This window comes from Anopheles stephensi, chromosome X (genome assembly GCF_013141755.1).
Source record: "Anopheles stephensi strain Indian chromosome X, UCI_ANSTEP_V1.0, whole genome shotgun sequence".
In the NCBI taxonomy this organism is placed as follows: Eukaryota; Metazoa; Arthropoda; class Insecta; order Diptera; family Culicidae; genus Anopheles; species Anopheles stephensi.
This window is the reverse complement of record NC_050201.1, coordinates 1,673,571-1,690,726: the sequence shown is the minus strand read 5'-3', so window position 1 is coordinate 1,690,726 and position 17,156 is coordinate 1,673,571. Positions and strand designations below refer to the sequence as shown.

At 45.8% G+C, this 17,156-nt stretch overlaps 2 protein-coding genes across 8 annotated transcripts; both read right to left on the bottom strand.

Annotated features, from left to right (window-relative positions):
- Positions 1–3,308: 3,308 nt before the first annotated feature.
- Positions 3,309–14,867, bottom strand: LOC118503174. 7 transcript variants are annotated; one of them, XM_036036196.1, is made up of 6 exons: positions 14,529–14,814; positions 9,432–9,556; positions 9,069–9,257; positions 7,538–7,613; positions 5,120–5,165; positions 3,309–4,969 (listed from the first exon to the last, which is right to left on the bottom strand). In XM_036036196.1, the coding sequence occupies exons 2-6, from the start codon at positions 9,520–9,522 to the stop codon at positions 4,961–4,963; spliced, it is 411 nt and encodes a 136-aa protein (XP_035892089.1). In that variant the 5' UTR covers positions 9,523–9,556; positions 14,529–14,814; the 3' UTR covers positions 3,309–4,960. The 7 variants fall into 7 exon arrangements, with proteins under 7 accessions (XP_035892089.1, XP_035892082.1, XP_035892050.1 ...); XM_036036189.1 differs by lacking the exon at positions 14,529–14,814 and adding an exon at positions 12,407–12,562; XM_036036172.1 differs by adding an exon at positions 14,395–14,441 and having other exon boundaries at positions 3,370–5,165; positions 14,529–14,812.
- A 1,375-nt stretch (positions 14,868–16,242) lies between these two features.
- Positions 16,243–16,924, bottom strand: LOC118503168. Its single transcript, XM_036036135.1, has one exon. It carries the CDS (start codon positions 16,870–16,872, stop codon positions 16,339–16,341), a length of 534 nt encoding a protein of 177 aa, XP_035892028.1. The 5' UTR covers positions 16,873–16,924; the 3' UTR covers positions 16,243–16,338.
- Between the last annotated feature and the right edge of the window lie 232 nt (positions 16,925–17,156).

Sequence of the window (17,156 nt, the reverse complement as noted above, 5' to 3'; positions counted from 1 at the left end):
GACGACAAAACTCATAAAAGTTCCAAAGTGAAAAGGTGCCACCGATTCAACGCCGCGCGCGCGCTCGTCGTAAATTTGTGCCAAAAACCATTGCTTAAAACCACGACGGCCGTCCCGCCAGAAAGGTGCACACCACCGCTAAACTCTCCCATGGTTTAGGGGTTTAGCAGCCGGAGAGTTTTTTTTTGCTGCCATTTTGTTTTGTTACAGAAAAGGAAGGAAAAATTGTAACAGCACTTTTTCTTCCTTCCATTTGCCTGTTTCTGATATTGAATTTCGGTTCGGTTTTTGAGGCGGTTTGATAACCGGAAGAACGCACTCGCCGGACGGACTAACTTTGCTTTCTTTCCTTACTTTTCTTTTTTTTCTTGATGGATTGAACGTTTCTCGAGTGAAGGAAGGGGAGGGGGGGGGGAGGGAAGGGAAAAGAGGAGGATGGATTTCCAATTCTAATTTAGAGTTTCAGATTTATACCATTTCTTCACTTTTTTTTTGCCACCGAGACCGCGACTGCGGTACTGCTGTATCAAAAAACTTCATTTCCCGTCGACTGGCGTTTACTGGAGCAAGTGCTTGCTGTGAGTTGTTTTATCTGGACATTTCCACCGGCCCGGGAAGCAGTTTATCGAACGAAGTTGGGGTGGAAACCTGGGGACGGAATGTGTTTTCCAGCCAGCCACAAAACTTAGCTCCAAACCACTTAACTCATCAGGATACGGAAGTGAGTCCGCCGGTGTTTGCCACTGAAGACAGGGGGTGGAGGCGGGGGTGGCTTTTGCAAGGGGGGGGGGGGGAGGAGTAATGTTCAGCAGCACTCGCAGTAGACTCGTGCTGTCCGTGTGGCCAGTATATAACACACCTAATCCTTCCTACCACCGGTCGAACATACCGTGTTGTGTATCCTGGTCACGGCACCAGCCAGCAATCTTTCGACCAAGCAGCTGGCGGTGTTTTCTTCCGAAACGGAAAGCTCCAAAACGAACGATAATAATGTAATACGAAAGCCTGTCGAAAGGCCTGGCTCAACACCCCCCGAAGGTGGGGAAAGGGGAGGGGGTTAGCCTGGATGGTGGTTTGTGTGGTAGCGAATGGTTAGCCAGCAGGTCGGGGCTGTGTTGATTGACACCGGTGCCGGCGCCATGCTTTAACGTACGACCGACGGACGACGTACCACAAGCACCGATCTGTTTGTCTTGTTGTCTTATGACTGCTGTTTGTCTTCCATCTTGCGCTTCTAATCAAACGGAATCTTCAAGTGGCACTCAAGTGCAGTCGGGCCTGGCCCGGGGTCCGCCACCGTTTCGTGAAATGATTTTTGATTTCAACTTTCACCATTCAAGGTCCAGTCAGGGTTTGGCCTAGCTTTTCACATCAGTCCAATGGCACTCGGTCCTCGGACTCGGAGGTTGAATGAGTTCATTCAAAAGTCATCTTCCAACCACCCTCCCCATGGTCCCCCCATCACCAAAAAAAACACTAGCACCTGTCTCTCAAATAAGAGCAAAAACAAAGCACAACGTTCCAGCGGCCATCACCGTCAGCCTGTACCGTAATAACGCGGGCGGACTTTTTTTTTGCCCCTTACGAAGCAATCTAATCAATTTGCGACCGCAAGCTTTCCACGGAAAGCACCAACCAAGCTTAAGCTGTACCGCAATCATTATGTGATTAAATAATCGCGATGCGCGAAGGCAACACTAACCCTGGAAAAGCGACCAAACCAACAACAAAAAACTCCATGAAAAACCACCCGCTTTCATTCCTCTACCAGCTGAAGAATGCGAAGGGTTGTTCTGCTCAATAAAGCAGAAAGCGGGATGAAACCCCCCCCCCCCCCCTCAGACCAGTATCGGCAACGAAGGGGGATGAGAAAATTCCGGGGGCGAAAAACTTCAAATTTCACACCCTTACGCACATCTGATTGGCGTCTGAAGGGGAGGGGATGAAAGGTGGCGGTTCAGCAGCCGGGATATAGTGCGATGGCTTGGAATAATTTACAGGTTTTGCAGGTGGTGAACGAACGACTTTGATCGACCACACGCACACACACACACACACACACTTTTGCTGCGATCGGAAGGTGGGATGGTTTCATGCTTTTCTACCCTTTATTCCCTTTGTTTTTCTTGGTTTGCCCGTAAAATGTTACGCTTCTTACGAGATCAGTGCAAATGTTCGCTCGGCACCACTTATATCCCCCTTTTCCTGACTCGATTGTTATGGCCAAATCGTGGCATGCTGGACGGGATAAGAGTGCGACAGCAAAGCCAAAAAAAGAATCGCTGAAGTTTCAAGCTGCACCACATCTGCCACCTGTGCACGGTGGGTGTTTGGTGGTGAGAAAAAATTGCGATAGATCCAAAACACTGTAGGATTTTAAGAGCAGCATATAATATTTTTGGTTTTTGTATTTTAAAATATATTTTCTTACTTTTAATGTAAAGCAAAATTTCGAAAATGTGATATAAGTTGTGGTTTGCAATGTACTGTTCAACTAGATTCACAAAACACTGGGCGTCTCCATCGACACTAGGCGTCTCCATAGATACTAGGCGCCTCCATTATTTTTACTACCAAAATATGATTTTTTACGTAATTAACGATTTTCTCAATGCATTATCCTTTGGTCGCTGACTGCAAATGAAAAGTAATTTAATTAAAACTTCCGCTTTAAATAGCTGTTGATCAAAATAGTTTCAAAAGCCTCGGTAAAGTGAAAAAAAAAATCGCAAAACGTTGTTAACACAAAGTTGTACTCTGTTGAATATTTTTGTATGGAACTGAAACTCTAGCAGCATAAGTTTATCTCAACATTTATTCACGACTGCCCATTGTGCGCCGGGACACGGTTCGCATGCTTTTAAGGATATTCTTTAAAACCACAAACCGAACCATGCCAGGATGGGGCAACGGGACAACCAACCCGTCCCCTCTCCCTATTTCCCCATCCCACCCCATCTCACACTTCATTCACTGTGGCCCGAAACTGGGGAGAAGTTTCATTCGCTGTCCCATTTTAATGAGTCCATCGTTTGGTGGGATATTTCAATTTACGCTCGCCGCGTCCGTTTGCTGTCCGCGTCCAGGAAAAAAAGGACGAGTTTGGTAGCGGGTGCAAACAATTGATTGCAAAATTTTTGAGCGAATAATTAATGGCGGATATTGAGATGCGCGCAAACAAAAAAAAACAAGGAATGTAGGGCACGATGACCAATTTGAAAATGATGAATACGGTATCAGTGCCAAATGTTTTACTCGCCGTTCCACTGTGCAAAACCAATAAACTTTCAATGTTGAGTCTCAGTCTGTTTTTTTTTTTTTGGTTTGGTTCATTTTCAGATCCATTTTATTTGAAATTATCTTTTCGTGTAGTTTTTTGTGCTTTTTTTTAGATTTTATCTCGACAATTGTTATTATAACGCTTCTTTCAAGAGCCATCACCACATAGCCCTTTTTATTTTCCTTCAACCTCTCCCCCACTTCCTCCCCCTTCTTCCTCCCCTCATAACCTAGTACGTCTGTGTGTAGCTGTTGTTGTTGTTGTTGTTGTTTTATTTTGCAAATTGTTTTGTTGTGTTTGTTATGTTTTCCATTTTGCTTTTTCTGTTTTTGTTAACATAATACATGCTCTTTGCAGTGTCATATTATTAACCTTTTGCGCGAAAGCCTTACACACATTCAAACACACACACGCCCACGTACACTGGACACACACGCACACACATACAGATTCGTATCGTGCCAATACGATCCCAACACGATCTCTCTCGCTCACGCTAGAGGGCGCTCGCATCACACCGGGCCAATTTCCCGGGCTATGGTCCGGTGTGGCGGATGGGGAACGAAACGGGACGATAGCGTGATGAAGGGTGGCTTGACGGGGCTGTTGACGGTAGTTGGTTGGTAGGGTTATAACGACGTTTAGAGGTTATGTAAAAATTGCTAATATTCAACTGCTCTCTCTTTCTTTCACTCTCCTCCTCCTCTCTCTCTCTCTTTCTCTCTATTATTGCTGTTTTTTTTACTATGTGTTTGTGTGATTAAGTAATTATAGAGGCGGCATGTGGTGATGAACCCTCGAACCTGATCCTCAACCCATCTTGAAACGGAGGCCATCTTGAAACGTTGAAGGTGGCCATTTATAAGATAACTTGAGTACATGTGTTTCTGTGTCTCTATGTGTGTATGTGTGACTATGTCTGTATAAAAATCTTTGTCTGTGCGAGTGTTTGTGTGTGTGTGTGTGTATGAGTAGAGTGAAAATGTCTGATCTACCTGTTACATCTGCTTCAACGTTCAACCTGCTGCTAACAATAATACCTTCAATTCTGATACTGTTCTTTTTTCTCGATTTTCTCTCTCACTCTCTCTCTCTCTTTCTATCGTTTTTGTTTCTTTATGTGGGAAGGCGCTTCTCTTACGCTTTTACATTTAGTTTATTCATACATCTTGTTGTTTTTTTTTTTGGTTTCATTTTTAACATTTTTTGTCTCTAGATGGGATATTTAGAAATCGTTTATGCAAAAGAGAAATAAAAAAGAAAGGCACAGAAAATAATACACAATAGCGTTCGTCCTTCCGTCGTTCAAACATTATCATCAATAACTGTTAGTGATTACGCATGATTGAGATTTTTAATAAATTCTCTCTTGTGTGCTGTTTTTGGGTATGGGGTGATGGTGGACTTCGCTTTTTTTTTTTTGGGGCATTGGTGGGACTGAATACTTTGAAAGGAGTACACGCCACGCCCCACTCTGCCAGCTACTCTGTCTGGTACACGGGGAAGGAGCCCCGGATTACCGTACCGTCAACATTGTTCGCTTGATACACGGGCCTGCTTTACATATTCATCCAGGTGCAGTGGTAGCGTTCGCCTTACGGTGTATCTGCGGTGCGTGCGTGTGGTGGGCGGATGTTGGGGGCAACGGGAACATTGATATTTGATTGACTATTGATAGTCTTACGGGAGCTGGAAGGATATGGAACATTGTCAGGATGGAAGCAGTATTCGGGAGAGTTCAGTAAGCTGTTTAGCGTCGTCGCTTTCCGTCGCTTAGTGCAGCGTCGAGTAGAGCGGCTTCGTCTCCGGTTCGTACTCCATCTCCTGCGGAAACACTACCTGGCTTGGTTTGTCCTTGAGGTACAGTCCGTAGCGCGATGGATATCTGCGGGGAGAGAAAGCACACGAAGTGGAAGAAGAAAACAACAATGGTAAGATACAGACTACACGAACCAGTCACCAGCGGGGATCGGGCACGGCCAGAAAAGCAATAAAAAACAGATATAAAATAGTTAAGCTGCGTCTATTGCGTTATTAAATGGTGTGTGTGTTTGGGTGCTTTTTTCCTATTCTTTTGCTTTTACGACCTTGCCGCTGCTGCTCGTCGGCTCATCGTCGTTCCAGTTCAATCGCACCGTCAGCCCTCGAAAGTCCTGCTGAGCGAAGTTTTGCTTTCGGGTTTTTAATTTACCCCGGGCCCGGAACCATAAAGCCCAGCAAAGCCAGCGTGCGCTGGTAGCTTCCATTCCGCTATTTTGATGACTAAATAAGATAAGATCAGTGGGATGGTGACAAAAGTTGTCGCCACTCTGCGCTGGCGTTTCCCGGTTGGTGCTTCGTTTAAACTTGTTTTTCTCTTACTCCCCGTTAACCCAGTCTTCAACTTGACACACGGACGTGACGCGATGCTGAGAATGATTTTGGTGAAAGAAACGGTGTGGATGGTGCCTCGGGGAGCACGCCTTACAAATAGTCGCGCATAGTGGTCGTGGGAGAGAAACTTAAATGGTGAAAAGTACGACTGAGGATGCACAAAAAGTTGGATCTACCACAACTTGAGTTGGAAGACTGAAACTTCTTGTCGATATCCGTCAAGAAAGAGGTTGGTTCCTATTGGTATGCTCGAGTCTTCTCCAGAAAAGTTCTCAAAACCGATACTTTAGCTATTCGTTGGCTAGAGCATAGAGGTTAACAAATCATGCAGAACAAAAAATTTAACTCTTTTGCCAAGATTTATTTGTCCGGTACTCAGGTCCTTATTGTCAAAGAACTCTTATTCGGCTTTGAGACGTTGACTCTGTCCAAAAACAGGTCGTCTTAGTCGTATGTAGGTCTGCATAGGACTATTGTGTAGCGCATTACTCTACCAGGCTCTGGTGAGCTAGTTCTGTCATGAGACTGACTCCGGACAACCCAGTCCATAAAGCCTTCCTAAGTTCGTCCACATGATCAGCGAGGGAGGACACAAGTCCAGTATTTCAGGGATATTCCTTAGTTGAGGTTGAGCCGCCAATCGTTAAAACTCACCATTTTGTGGCCACTGAACTGACATTCCATACGCACACCGTGATTCAAGCTTTATCATTTTGGTGAAGCTCGCCAAACAAACCAATATCCTTTCACCGGGACGAATGCATTGCACTCCCAGAGGACGCACCGAAACCTGCCGGCACTGAACAAATTTTGCCTCCCTTTTTTCCAATGAAATTTTTTTGAGCCTTCCCACACAAGTCCGCTACCAGCGCAACTAACGAAAATGTGTATTCAGCTTCATGTCGGTACAATTTACACTTAAAGTTCACCGTGAACAGCCAGCTGAACTGTATTATAATTCTTTCCTATTTTTTTTTTGCTCGCTCTTTCGATCTCTCGCGCTCTTCCTAGTTCGTCTAATTTTTGCATTTCCATTCCCGCCGGCAAAACTATCACCAGCAAAAGAAGCAAAGGAAGAAGGGCGAGATTTGTTTTTTTCATCTCACCACCATCCCTCGAGGGACAAGTTTGCCACGAAACGGGGAAGAGTTTCTGGCGTGAAGTGGTTCGCCCGCAAAACCGTGATGGTTTTGGAATTTTGTGCCCGGCTGTGTTTCGGTGTGTGCGCCTGCCGAGTCGTTTTACTTCTGCCCGAGCGGTTCGACCGCCCTGGGGGTATCATGATGGCCTGGATTATGGCGTGGGTTGAATTGAATTAAATTATCCCCACTCGCCATCGAGCGCCTTGCAGGGAGGGATGCTTTACCGATTTTTGTGTTGCTGCTGGTTACTTCCTTCTCTCATAATGTCTACTACAAACGAGCTTGAGTGTGTGTGAGAGAGTGAGATAGCGTTCGTGTGAAACAGGGAAAAGATGGAGAAATACATCATTCTTTTGTCTGGTGTCCGCGCCGTCCGGTGTCGGTGTCAATCTTAATCAAAGCTTTGTTGTAAAAAGGCAACAAATAAGCTAATGAAGATAATTTTGTGCTGCACGATTATCACAATTGAAGCACAAATAGTCCGGTGGGTGTTGGTGCAGCACACCATTCATTTGCCTCGTAAGCCACCGATGCTACGGGCCGTACTTGTGGCAAAAGTTTCATCAGGCTGCAACATTTTTCAAACCCGAGTTTTCAATTCATACCCACTGTCGTTCGGTCGCTGCTGGGATTACACATAAAATCGGATCAAGTTGCAAAATGGATGCAGGGTCCATCCGAGGGGGAGGGGGGAGGGGGGGTGGGAGGGACTATTGATGGCGTTTTGCAACAGCAAACTTACCTGCGGTCGATTTCCCGCATCCGCTCCAAATGGTCAGCCCAGGCTTTCTCGGCATCGGCCAGTCTGTTTACGCTTGCTGGAAAATGGGCAAATAAATCGAATCATAATGAGAAAATTATAATGCACCGCCAAAGCGTTCGGATTCTCGTGCGCCGGGGGAGAATTTTCTTTTTTTTTTTTGTGTGTATTATTACTGTTGTCACTTGCGCAAAATGGTACATTCTCCGATCGTTTATTATTGGATGTTATTAATTTATATTCGGATGGTTCTGATAGGCGGCAAGCGATCTTCGATGCTGGCTGTGGTGTGTAATTACATCACGCCACTCGACTGTAGCGTGATAAATCTGTTCACCAAATTTCACTAATCAGCAGCCACCGAAACATTGTGCAAAATTATTAACAATGGAATTATGCTGTCTACGTGTGGGTGTGTGTGCGCGTAAGTGTAAGTTACGCCGAAGCTATGCAAATGCACAATTTTTAAGAGGGCAATTTTTGGCACGGTGAGCATTTTGCATTTTGTGTACAGAGACTTTACTGGCATTCGGGGAATTTTCGGCCGGACTAAATAATTCGTTCATTCTGGTTGCGTAATTTATGACGGAGGCTGTAAATATGTGGGTGCATTGCTTTTCCTAATAATGACGACGCCTAACACAACTATACCGTGCGGTGGCTTTTTTTTTGGTGATTAAATCTCATATTTGGAGAGATAGATAAAAACAGTGTTTCAGTATGTAGTGAAGAGTTCTAACACATGGCAATCATATTAAAATATTTTATGAAAGTTATGGAAAGACTTCAACAGCTCTTATCCCTAATTTCCTTCCTCAAGAGGTGCTCGACTGCGCTAACTCTTTGTATAGTTGTATAAGGGACTGCAATATGTGCATTGCCTTGCGTGGGCTACATTTATTACAGATTGAGTTGAATGGGTCTTCCGCCATCCAGTAGTGATGAAAGTTACTTAACATCGCAATAAAATTGCAATCCCACAGCATTGAAACTATAGCAAAAGCAAAAGAAAAAGGATATTAAATTTTAAAACCATCACCGACCGAAATTGCATATCACCAGGCGCAACCGTACGCAAACCTTTCGAACCGGATCTCACCGTCCACTGGTACAGCGATGTACGGCAGCCATAACAAAAACCACGTTTCGGTTGCTCGCTCGAAAAGCACTTGTTGCTGACTGCGCTACCGAAAATACGATTCTAAAACCAATTTCACCCGGCCTGCCACCGAACCAGAACCCGCGTAACAAGGAACGCAAAATGACTTAATTTTACCGAGAACCGTGCAAAAACGGTCCGTTTGTGCCGAACAAATATAAATATTCTGTAGAATAGTAATTAGCAAAGATGCTATCGACCCGGGTTTTAAAGGTGGTCGCACTTCGAACGATTTGCATATTAATCGGAACACGGAACGGAAAATTGCGCTTCTGCCGAGCAAGAAGCGATGTGTGCGGGTGCCTGTGTGTATGTGTGTGGTTGCAAACGAGAATGGTATTATGTTTGACTTACGTGCTCTCTGCGAACGCGTGTAGTGATGGTCGTAGATTGGCCGGGGCGAGTAGCCGTAGGTTTCCCGGTGCACCGGCAAGTAGTGGTAGCCGGGCGAGTTGATGCGACCGACGGCAGTGTCCGGTTCGTCGAACAGCAGGATCGGTCGCCGGTAGGCCGGTGTGTCGTGTGCACGAATATCATCGGATCCTGCGAAAAACCCGAGCGTAAGGCGTTAGTACGGATGTGCGGGCATGGGTAGCTTTTCCTTAAGGCCTAGCATAGTCAAGATAAATTCCTCGAAAACTTCGTTTATTTGTTAATTATGGAGTGATTCTTGCGAGCAGTGAGATGGATACTTTACGCCGAACTTTGCACACTTACCCTTCAAGGATCTGATGTATGACTGCCAAAACTTGGCCTTTTTGTTTGGCGTCTCATTCATGCCAATCATAGCAAGATGGTTCTTGAACATTTTGAATATCTGTTCTAGTCGAGTGTTTCGTTCGCTGGAATCAGGATGGGATAAGAAGAGAGAAAGAGAAAGAATATTTAAAGAAAATCATTACAGCACTAATTTAACAAGGTGTAACCGTGTGTTAAGAGCTTAGGAGGCGGTGGTCTTTAAATGGTTCGCTTATTTCTAATAGACCACTGCCCAAGCATCTAAAACCGAAAACCTCTATCCCTGTTTACACACACACCCGGCTTCACACTATGAAAATGATTAAATGTTCAACAGCGACAAGCTTTCCGAAGCGATTTAATTTTCAACCACTTGACAGCAACGTCCAAACAGCTCGCACCCTTCGCACGGCAACTTGTTGCACACGCGCAAACAAAAGGGGGCCCGTCGCCGTGTTTTAATTGCTGTGACAAATCACTTCACGCTCGCCATTTCCACAAGGGGCATTTACATTGTGGCAGGAATTTGATTAACGAAATTTACTTGACTCTCTCTCTCTCGCTCTCTCTCGCTCTCTCTCTCTCGGATCGCCAGTTGACCGCTTTTGGGTTGGCTCAGATCTGAGATTAATGATGTGAGGACAAATCTCGGCACACACTGAGTCCCATCCATGCTCGTTATCTTAATTGAACGAAAACGGAGCACGGGTTTTGCTTTTCCGCTTTTCGGTTTGCTAAGTCGCTACGAAGCAGAGAAGCTTTAAAGAAGGGCAAAACAAACAAAAAACTGAACCGAAACTGACCGGAATTAATGTGGTAAAACTGTAGTCAGTCAGCGTTATAGCAAGCCACAGAACCGTCAATCAATCACTGCGCGGGACATTAGGAAACTTGGCTGTCCATGCTAACCGAAGGAAAGATCCTAATTTTTTTTCCTCATCGAAGCTAACTTTTTTTTTGCTCGTAAAAGCACCCAGCTGCTGTTTGAATCAATATTTAAAAAGTGCACAAAAACAAACAAAAAAAGAAGCAAACCCGCGAATGCAACCGAATACGACGGAAGCAAAGTTTCGAGCGCCTAAAGGTATGCAATCGAGTGTTTACTTTGTGTGCTTGAGCGAGCGCCCACAACGCAATCGTGCATGTAGTGGACAGCTGCTCACCGTGCAGAGATACCAGAATGGTTTTGATGTGTAATTGATTGCATTCGAGTAGAAGGCCACTCACACACACACACACGATGCATGCGAATATTGTTTTAAATGGTGCAACAAATATTTGACCTCGAGCTCAAGCTTCCAGCACTACCAGCACGTTCAAATGAGCTCCCATTCTTGCACTGCGCGCTCTACCGTCCATGGCCGTGTGATAAGTGACTCGTACCCATTGAAGTGTGCTCCATTAAATTATTTTTCCCCATCCACTGTCCGGTTTTGCCATTCCGACTCGAACGCTCGAAAGTTTTCTTTCGCCGGGCTGGAATCGTAACAGCACGGTACGACAATGGGCAGCCCGGGCAATGGTTGCTTTACGGCAGCAGCCCAACAGGCGCTCCTGTTCTTGAAGACGGGTGTACAGGAACGTGAGCAGAATCTCGTACACCACCGCTACTTTTTCTCTCTCTCGAATGCGGTGTTTAAACAGCATCAGCACTGCAATTGACACGTCCGTGATTGAAGCCGTGTTTGAGCGAGTTTCCGAGAGCAAGCGCAAAGCACATGCACCAACTTAACTCCACTAGGGCTAGTGTAGTCAGAAAAAAGAGCCAGTGGGTTGGTTCATTATTTTAAACCACCACAACACATACATAAAAACAACCCCCATTGCTACCTGACCGTTCAGAGGTGTGAAAAAAGGGCACATCAAACACCAACTCGTTCCTAGCCCTTCACACCATGAAAGGAGTTCACACTTCCATTGTGTGTCCGTGTGGCCCTTTTGTTTCATCCGATTGTTTCGTCAAAGCACCATTCGTTACTGTCTCACCAGTGCCACACCGTGTGGCCGAACGACAACAAGTGGCCTCTCGTGAGCCAGCTACGTGTGTAAAACTATGAACTTCTGATGAATAATGTTCCTACGATTAAAGAGATATTTCACAGAGCTGTTCCGTTTGCTGCATTCAAAAATTTTCTCCACATGCACACATGTGTGTGTGTGTGTGTGCACACGATCGGTGATGAAATAGTGGAAAGATGTCTCGTCTACATTCGAGACTCAGTTTTGAAATACTAAACGACCCTCAACACACGAACGTACTTGTACGCGGGGATAGTGGTGACAGGTGGAAATACGACGAGAGAGAGAGAGGGGGGGGGGTAGGAGGAGGAGAAGAGTGAGGTCCACCTACACATCAGGAACGGTTGAAACGAAAACTCCGGCATTCCGGCCCGGACCAAATGTGTTCCCGGGCTAAAAATAAATCAACTCCACATCCGACGTGGACGAACAGTGGAGATCGTGATCCATGGTTAACCGGGTGCCGAACCAGGGCCAATTTAAAGGTCCGGTACGAGCCTAATGGAGGGCGAACAAACTTTACGATTTGCAGCCAGCGAAACCTGCCTCACTACTGGTTTTGGGTTGGTACGAATGTATCGTTTTTTTATTTGCTTCTTGGCACTGTTCCAGCAATTGAAGAAGTCACTCAGAGTTTATCATTCAAATCACTGCAGGTTCAAAGCAGGAAAGAAAACTCAAACACTTTTTAATTATACGTTCACACTTCCAGGAAGACTCCTCACTACCCCAAAACTTCCTGCACCTACGGTGAAATGTTCTGGCTCAAGTTCTGAAAACTGTCGCCACTTTGATCGTTCCGTTCGTGGTGCCTGGATTGAAATTCTGCTGTATACTCGGATGCTCGGATGCTCGATTGATTGATTGATACCTTGTAGCGGGTGTGTGTGTGTGTGTATGTGGTTCGCTTTTTGAGACACTGTCCGAAAACTCACTTCAGAAAAACTACTTCAGCAAAGCTTAAGCCGCGTCTGTCGAAGGATACGATCGTTATCGCCGGAGCGTTCACTGCCAACTAGCGCACTGCTCGATCGCCATCGTCCGACCAGGGTACCGAAACTGACCACCAACACACACACACACACATGCACACAAACACCCACCCACCCACATTCCAATCTCCAAGTTACCCCACCTTGTTTCTGCACCGCTCAACACCCGCCTTCTCTATCAAGCTTCCCTTTCCAAGTTGTTTCTCCCTGGTGCCATGACCAGGATCCGCTCGGACTGTAGCGGAATGAAGGTGTGCGTTTGGTTCCAAGGTTACATGGATAGGGGGGAGGAGGACGAGGAGGAGGAGGAGGGGTAAAGGGAAGGCTATGCGGGGAATAATGTCTGTCAGCGAGTGGATACGCTTTCTTCCAAACCTTGGTGTAGAATCTCGATTCTGGCAGCATTCATTAAAATGGCTCTGCGGCGCAGAAGAGATATATTTATATCTGTGCAGTACGAACAGCGCAGTTACTGCACATTGGAATGGAACACAAAACGATGGGATGGGCAGGTAGACAAAACGGTACGACGGGAGCATCGATTTACTTCAATCCTTCCTTGTTCGCTCCGTTTCGCCGATCTCCCACGGCCCACGAAAAAACACGACCTCAGGCTTAGGAAGAACCACGATCTCCACGATTGTCTCGGAATATGGGTGAGGTGTTCCGTCCTCACCTCCTCTGCAATATAGGTAGAGGGGTAGGTGTATGGTGATGACATCATGGTTCCAAATTTAAAAAGATGGATTCTTGCACGGATAGATCAACAGTTTTTGAGCTTGTATTGGTATGTGTGTATGCAATAAATCATATCCCGCGCGTGTGTGTGATGTAAGCTGGGAATGTTGCATACATTCCGGTTTTGCTGCGCCATTTTCCAGTGGGTGAAATCTTTAGACTAAAATTTAAACTTTAGGGAGATTTTGGTATTATAAAGCCAGTTACAAAGATGAATATCTTAAACCGCCTTTGTCTTGCCTCTCGCTCAATCATCAACCAGAGCTCATCTATATTGACATCCCCATATCTACCTCAGCTAATTAGTATCGTGAAAAATAAGAAGGTTGCTTCTAGCCGAATTCTCGCAACACAAACAAAGCACATCGCGCAGTGCTAATGTGGCGCACATAACCTTCTCGGCTGTCCACCTTAGCCCCCTTTAGTCGATGCAAAATAGCGCACAGGTGACTAGCGGTGTGCACAATTTAACAAACCGTTTTGCGCACGCCCAGTCTCGATCAAAAATTTGGCTACCACGGCTTTGGCACAAACTTTCGACCGATTCGTTGGGCGGTGATGGAATGATGGGTGGGAGCGAGTCTTGGTCTGTTTTACTTTTTTTGTTTGTTTTTCACTTCACCAACGGAATCAAACAGCGAGCAAAACTATTTTTAGACGGCTTTGTCCAGGGGTTGTATGATCCAACATTTCAACTCGTTCGCAGTGTATGAAAGTGAAAATGGGAAATGTTTTACATTGGGGTGTGGGGGTCACACAAGATGTACGGAACGGTAGATTGATGGTAGCAGGATTGTGAGGCTAAATACATCACCAAGAAGAAGAATCAGAACTTCCTCCAGCTATCCCAATAGGGTTATTTTTTTGTTTTTGCAAGATCACTGTAGTTCCCGTACTGATAGGGTTGATAGTTGACCTAGTCGAGTGGTACCTGTTTGAAAAATGTCTGGCAGGTGTCCAATGAATGCTTCACTTTTGTTGCACAATGTAATTGCTCACATCCAGCTCGTGGTAAGGTGCTCAAAAGTAAAGAGAAGTTACCTAAGCCACACTTGACGATCACAGGTAAGTGTTCCGTACAAACCGGAACGTATTCACCAACTGTCCAGCTCCACCAGATAGGGAGAGAGAGTGAGAGCTTCACCAAAAAACAAAAACTAGTGTCCAATAACTGGTATAATCGATTTACCTACCGTAACTCAATAATCTTTTGCAAAAATCAAGCCCTTAAACAGCACAACTTAAGAGTAAAACGACAGCAACGCACAACGATTAGAAAGCAAATCACAAATCACACTCCAGCAGTAAATGAAAAAGGTGTAGGTACCAAGTAGAGTGTAAGGTCGCGTCCGCGTTTGCAAGATGATCCGTCGTCAACCGCGATCACACAGGTATTAATCCGCCTGTTGAATACCAGCACTAACCGAGACACGGTTTTCCACCCACTGGTGTGGTGTCGGAATCGGAAATCTACACCGTGCCAAAACAGAAATTTACTCCCGAAACAGTCTCAACAACCTCAACACACTAACGGATCGAGCAAAAACTGCGGAGGGGGTGGAAAACTGTTTGCACCCTGCTTGGAACGATTCTATCGTAATACTGATCGTGATTTGATCACGCCCCAGCGAAGAAAGGTGCCACCATGGCTGACCCGGTCCACACATCTGTGTTCTCCCTACCACACTCAGCGGCCCATTAGAATCCGCGTGCGCGTGCTCGAGTAGGTGTGTGAGTGTGTGTCGGTTACTTCTGGACGACGCAAAACGATGGACCAGTTGGAATGGCAGGGGTTCAGCCGAGGCCAACACAGACTTACGAAACGTTCACCAAGCGTGAATGCGTGGTGGGATGTGAAGGGCTTCGTAGCGCACATTGCGTCCACGTAAGCAGCCTTGAACGACTGCACGCTTGTAGCTGTCCCCCAGTCTGAACCGATGCCAAAATGGCAGTAAATAAAATTCATAATAGCAATCATTCTGCTCGCCGCTCGTGCAGCGATATTCTATTACGTTTGCCTGACGGAGCTCGCAGTGCGACCGAGAAAACAAAAACCGCACCGGGTGGGATGCATTTTCTTACAACCCCTCTCTCCCCTCCCCTCCCGTCACTCCCTCCCAGTGACACGTTTTTCCCTTCTGGCATCACCACCATATCAAAAGCCCCCATTTAGCAGCTCGGGCACGCGCTAGCATCCCGACCTCAAAGGGTTTGTTGATGAAGTAAGGTATGAAACCCTATAAAATCCACTCACACACACACACACACTCAACACGAAACGAAACCGTGTGCAATTGAAAGAAAAATCTCATCCATGCTGGCAGTTACAACAACTAACCGCCCAACCCGAGACAGATGCCCGTGTTTATCCCGTGCACAACACAACCACACACACACACACACCGCACTGTTGCGCGTTGCAAGGGCAAAGCAACGATTTTGCGTGTTCGTACCATTGCTCACCGTGTGTAACTTCATCCCTTGCACTTTCATTGAAGCATCCAACACCTCGAAGATACAGCAACCAGGGAAAGATATTATTTATACCTTCAAACATTTTATTCATGGCAGCAGGCACCTCTATCGCTTTGTTTCTTTGTAACTACTTCTTCTACTTCCACTTCTGTAACTTTTCTTTCTTGGGTTTTTTCCGTTTTGAAAGAAAAAATCACCTCTAGCTACGTCTTTTGTTCTACAGCGACGAATGATGGAAGCGCCTGGTGGATGGAGACGCCCGGTAGTTTATCAGTAGTGTGCAGCAAAACAAAAATCTCACGACGGTTAACCGTAAAATAGTGCTCACCGGTAACCACTTTGTTACGATCGTTTACTGGAGTGCAAAACCCATTGGCAGGGCAATTTTTCGTGCATTAGTAACATGCACTGGGCGAAATGCAGGGGGTTGTTAGTGTGCAAGGCTTAAAGCAATTTCTTCAATGCTGGCTGCAACGGTACCAAACCAAGCGGTTTTGCTGCAGAGACTATCGAGCATAGGTGGACCTTACTTGATGCCATATTTAATAAATAAAAACGAAACCAGATTACTATTCAATATTTGTATATTTTCCACATACACACACACACCAAGGAATAATTACTCCACTGTTGTCACTGCCGCATTCTACACATGCCCTGCGCTACGTTTGCGAGCAGGAATCTTTCCACATCGATTTAACCACACACACCTGATGATAAAAGCTGAACAGTGTACCAGTCGGGCAAAGCATTTCCTGCGGTACCCACGTACCGTTCGGTGCCGGCCGACACTGGTAAAACTTTTCCTTCAGCGAATGCACCCAAAGCGTATTGATCTGCTCATACGTCTCACAGCTCGGCTCACCGCAGCTTGGTGCCTTTGTATCTGCCTTGATGCACCCGCTCAATTCGGCATTCCAGTTGATTTCCAGCACGCATACCTGTTGCTTGAAGCTGAACAGTGTGCCAACCGCACATGGCATCTTTTGCGGCGCCCAGGTACCGTTCTGCAGCGGACGACACTGCAGAAAGTGGGCCGGACTCGGATCTGCCCACAGCGTGTTGATTTCCTCGTACGTAACGCACCGTGGCGGTGGACATTTTTCGATGGTCGTTGACACCTCAAAGCCACCGACAACCATTACCGTCAAACAACTGAGCACGAGCGAGCTCCACTGTCCATGAAGAAACACCATTTTCAGGCTTTTTTTTCTCGGGTTCCACGCGATAAGCGTTACTTGTCGGTACTGTGCTGCGTCCCCGGTAATGAGATTGCTTTTATATAGTTTAGTGTAACTACTTTCTACTAGCTGATTTCGCTTATCGTAAAGCTGTAATGCCCTCTTGTGGATGTTGTTTTCCATGAGTCACATATTTTTTACAGAATAATAAATCAATCATTTTGCAAATAAAGGGAACGAAATAAACACATTTTCGCTGGTGACATTCGTCGCTTCGTGATGTGGTTTGTATATAGTGA

Excerpts from the sequence above, each read along its gene's own strand:
- LOC118503174 (XM_036036157.1), bottom strand. The coding sequence starts at position 9,522 with ATGTTCAAGAACCATCTTGCTATGATTGGCATGAATGAGACGCCAAAC. Across the intron at positions 7,614-9,068 it reads CACGCGTTCGCAGAGAGCAC|CAAGCGTAAACAGACTGGCC; the intron begins GTAAGTCAAACA and ends CCCATTTTCCAG. Across the intron at positions 5,166-7,537 it reads ATGCGGGAAATCGACCGCAG|ATATCCATCGCGCTACGGAC; the intron begins GTAAGTTTGCTG and ends CTCTCCCCGCAG.
- LOC118503168 (XM_036036135.1), bottom strand. The coding sequence starts at position 16,872 with ATGGTGTTTCTTCATGGACAGTGGAGCTCGCTCGTGCTCAGTTGTTTG.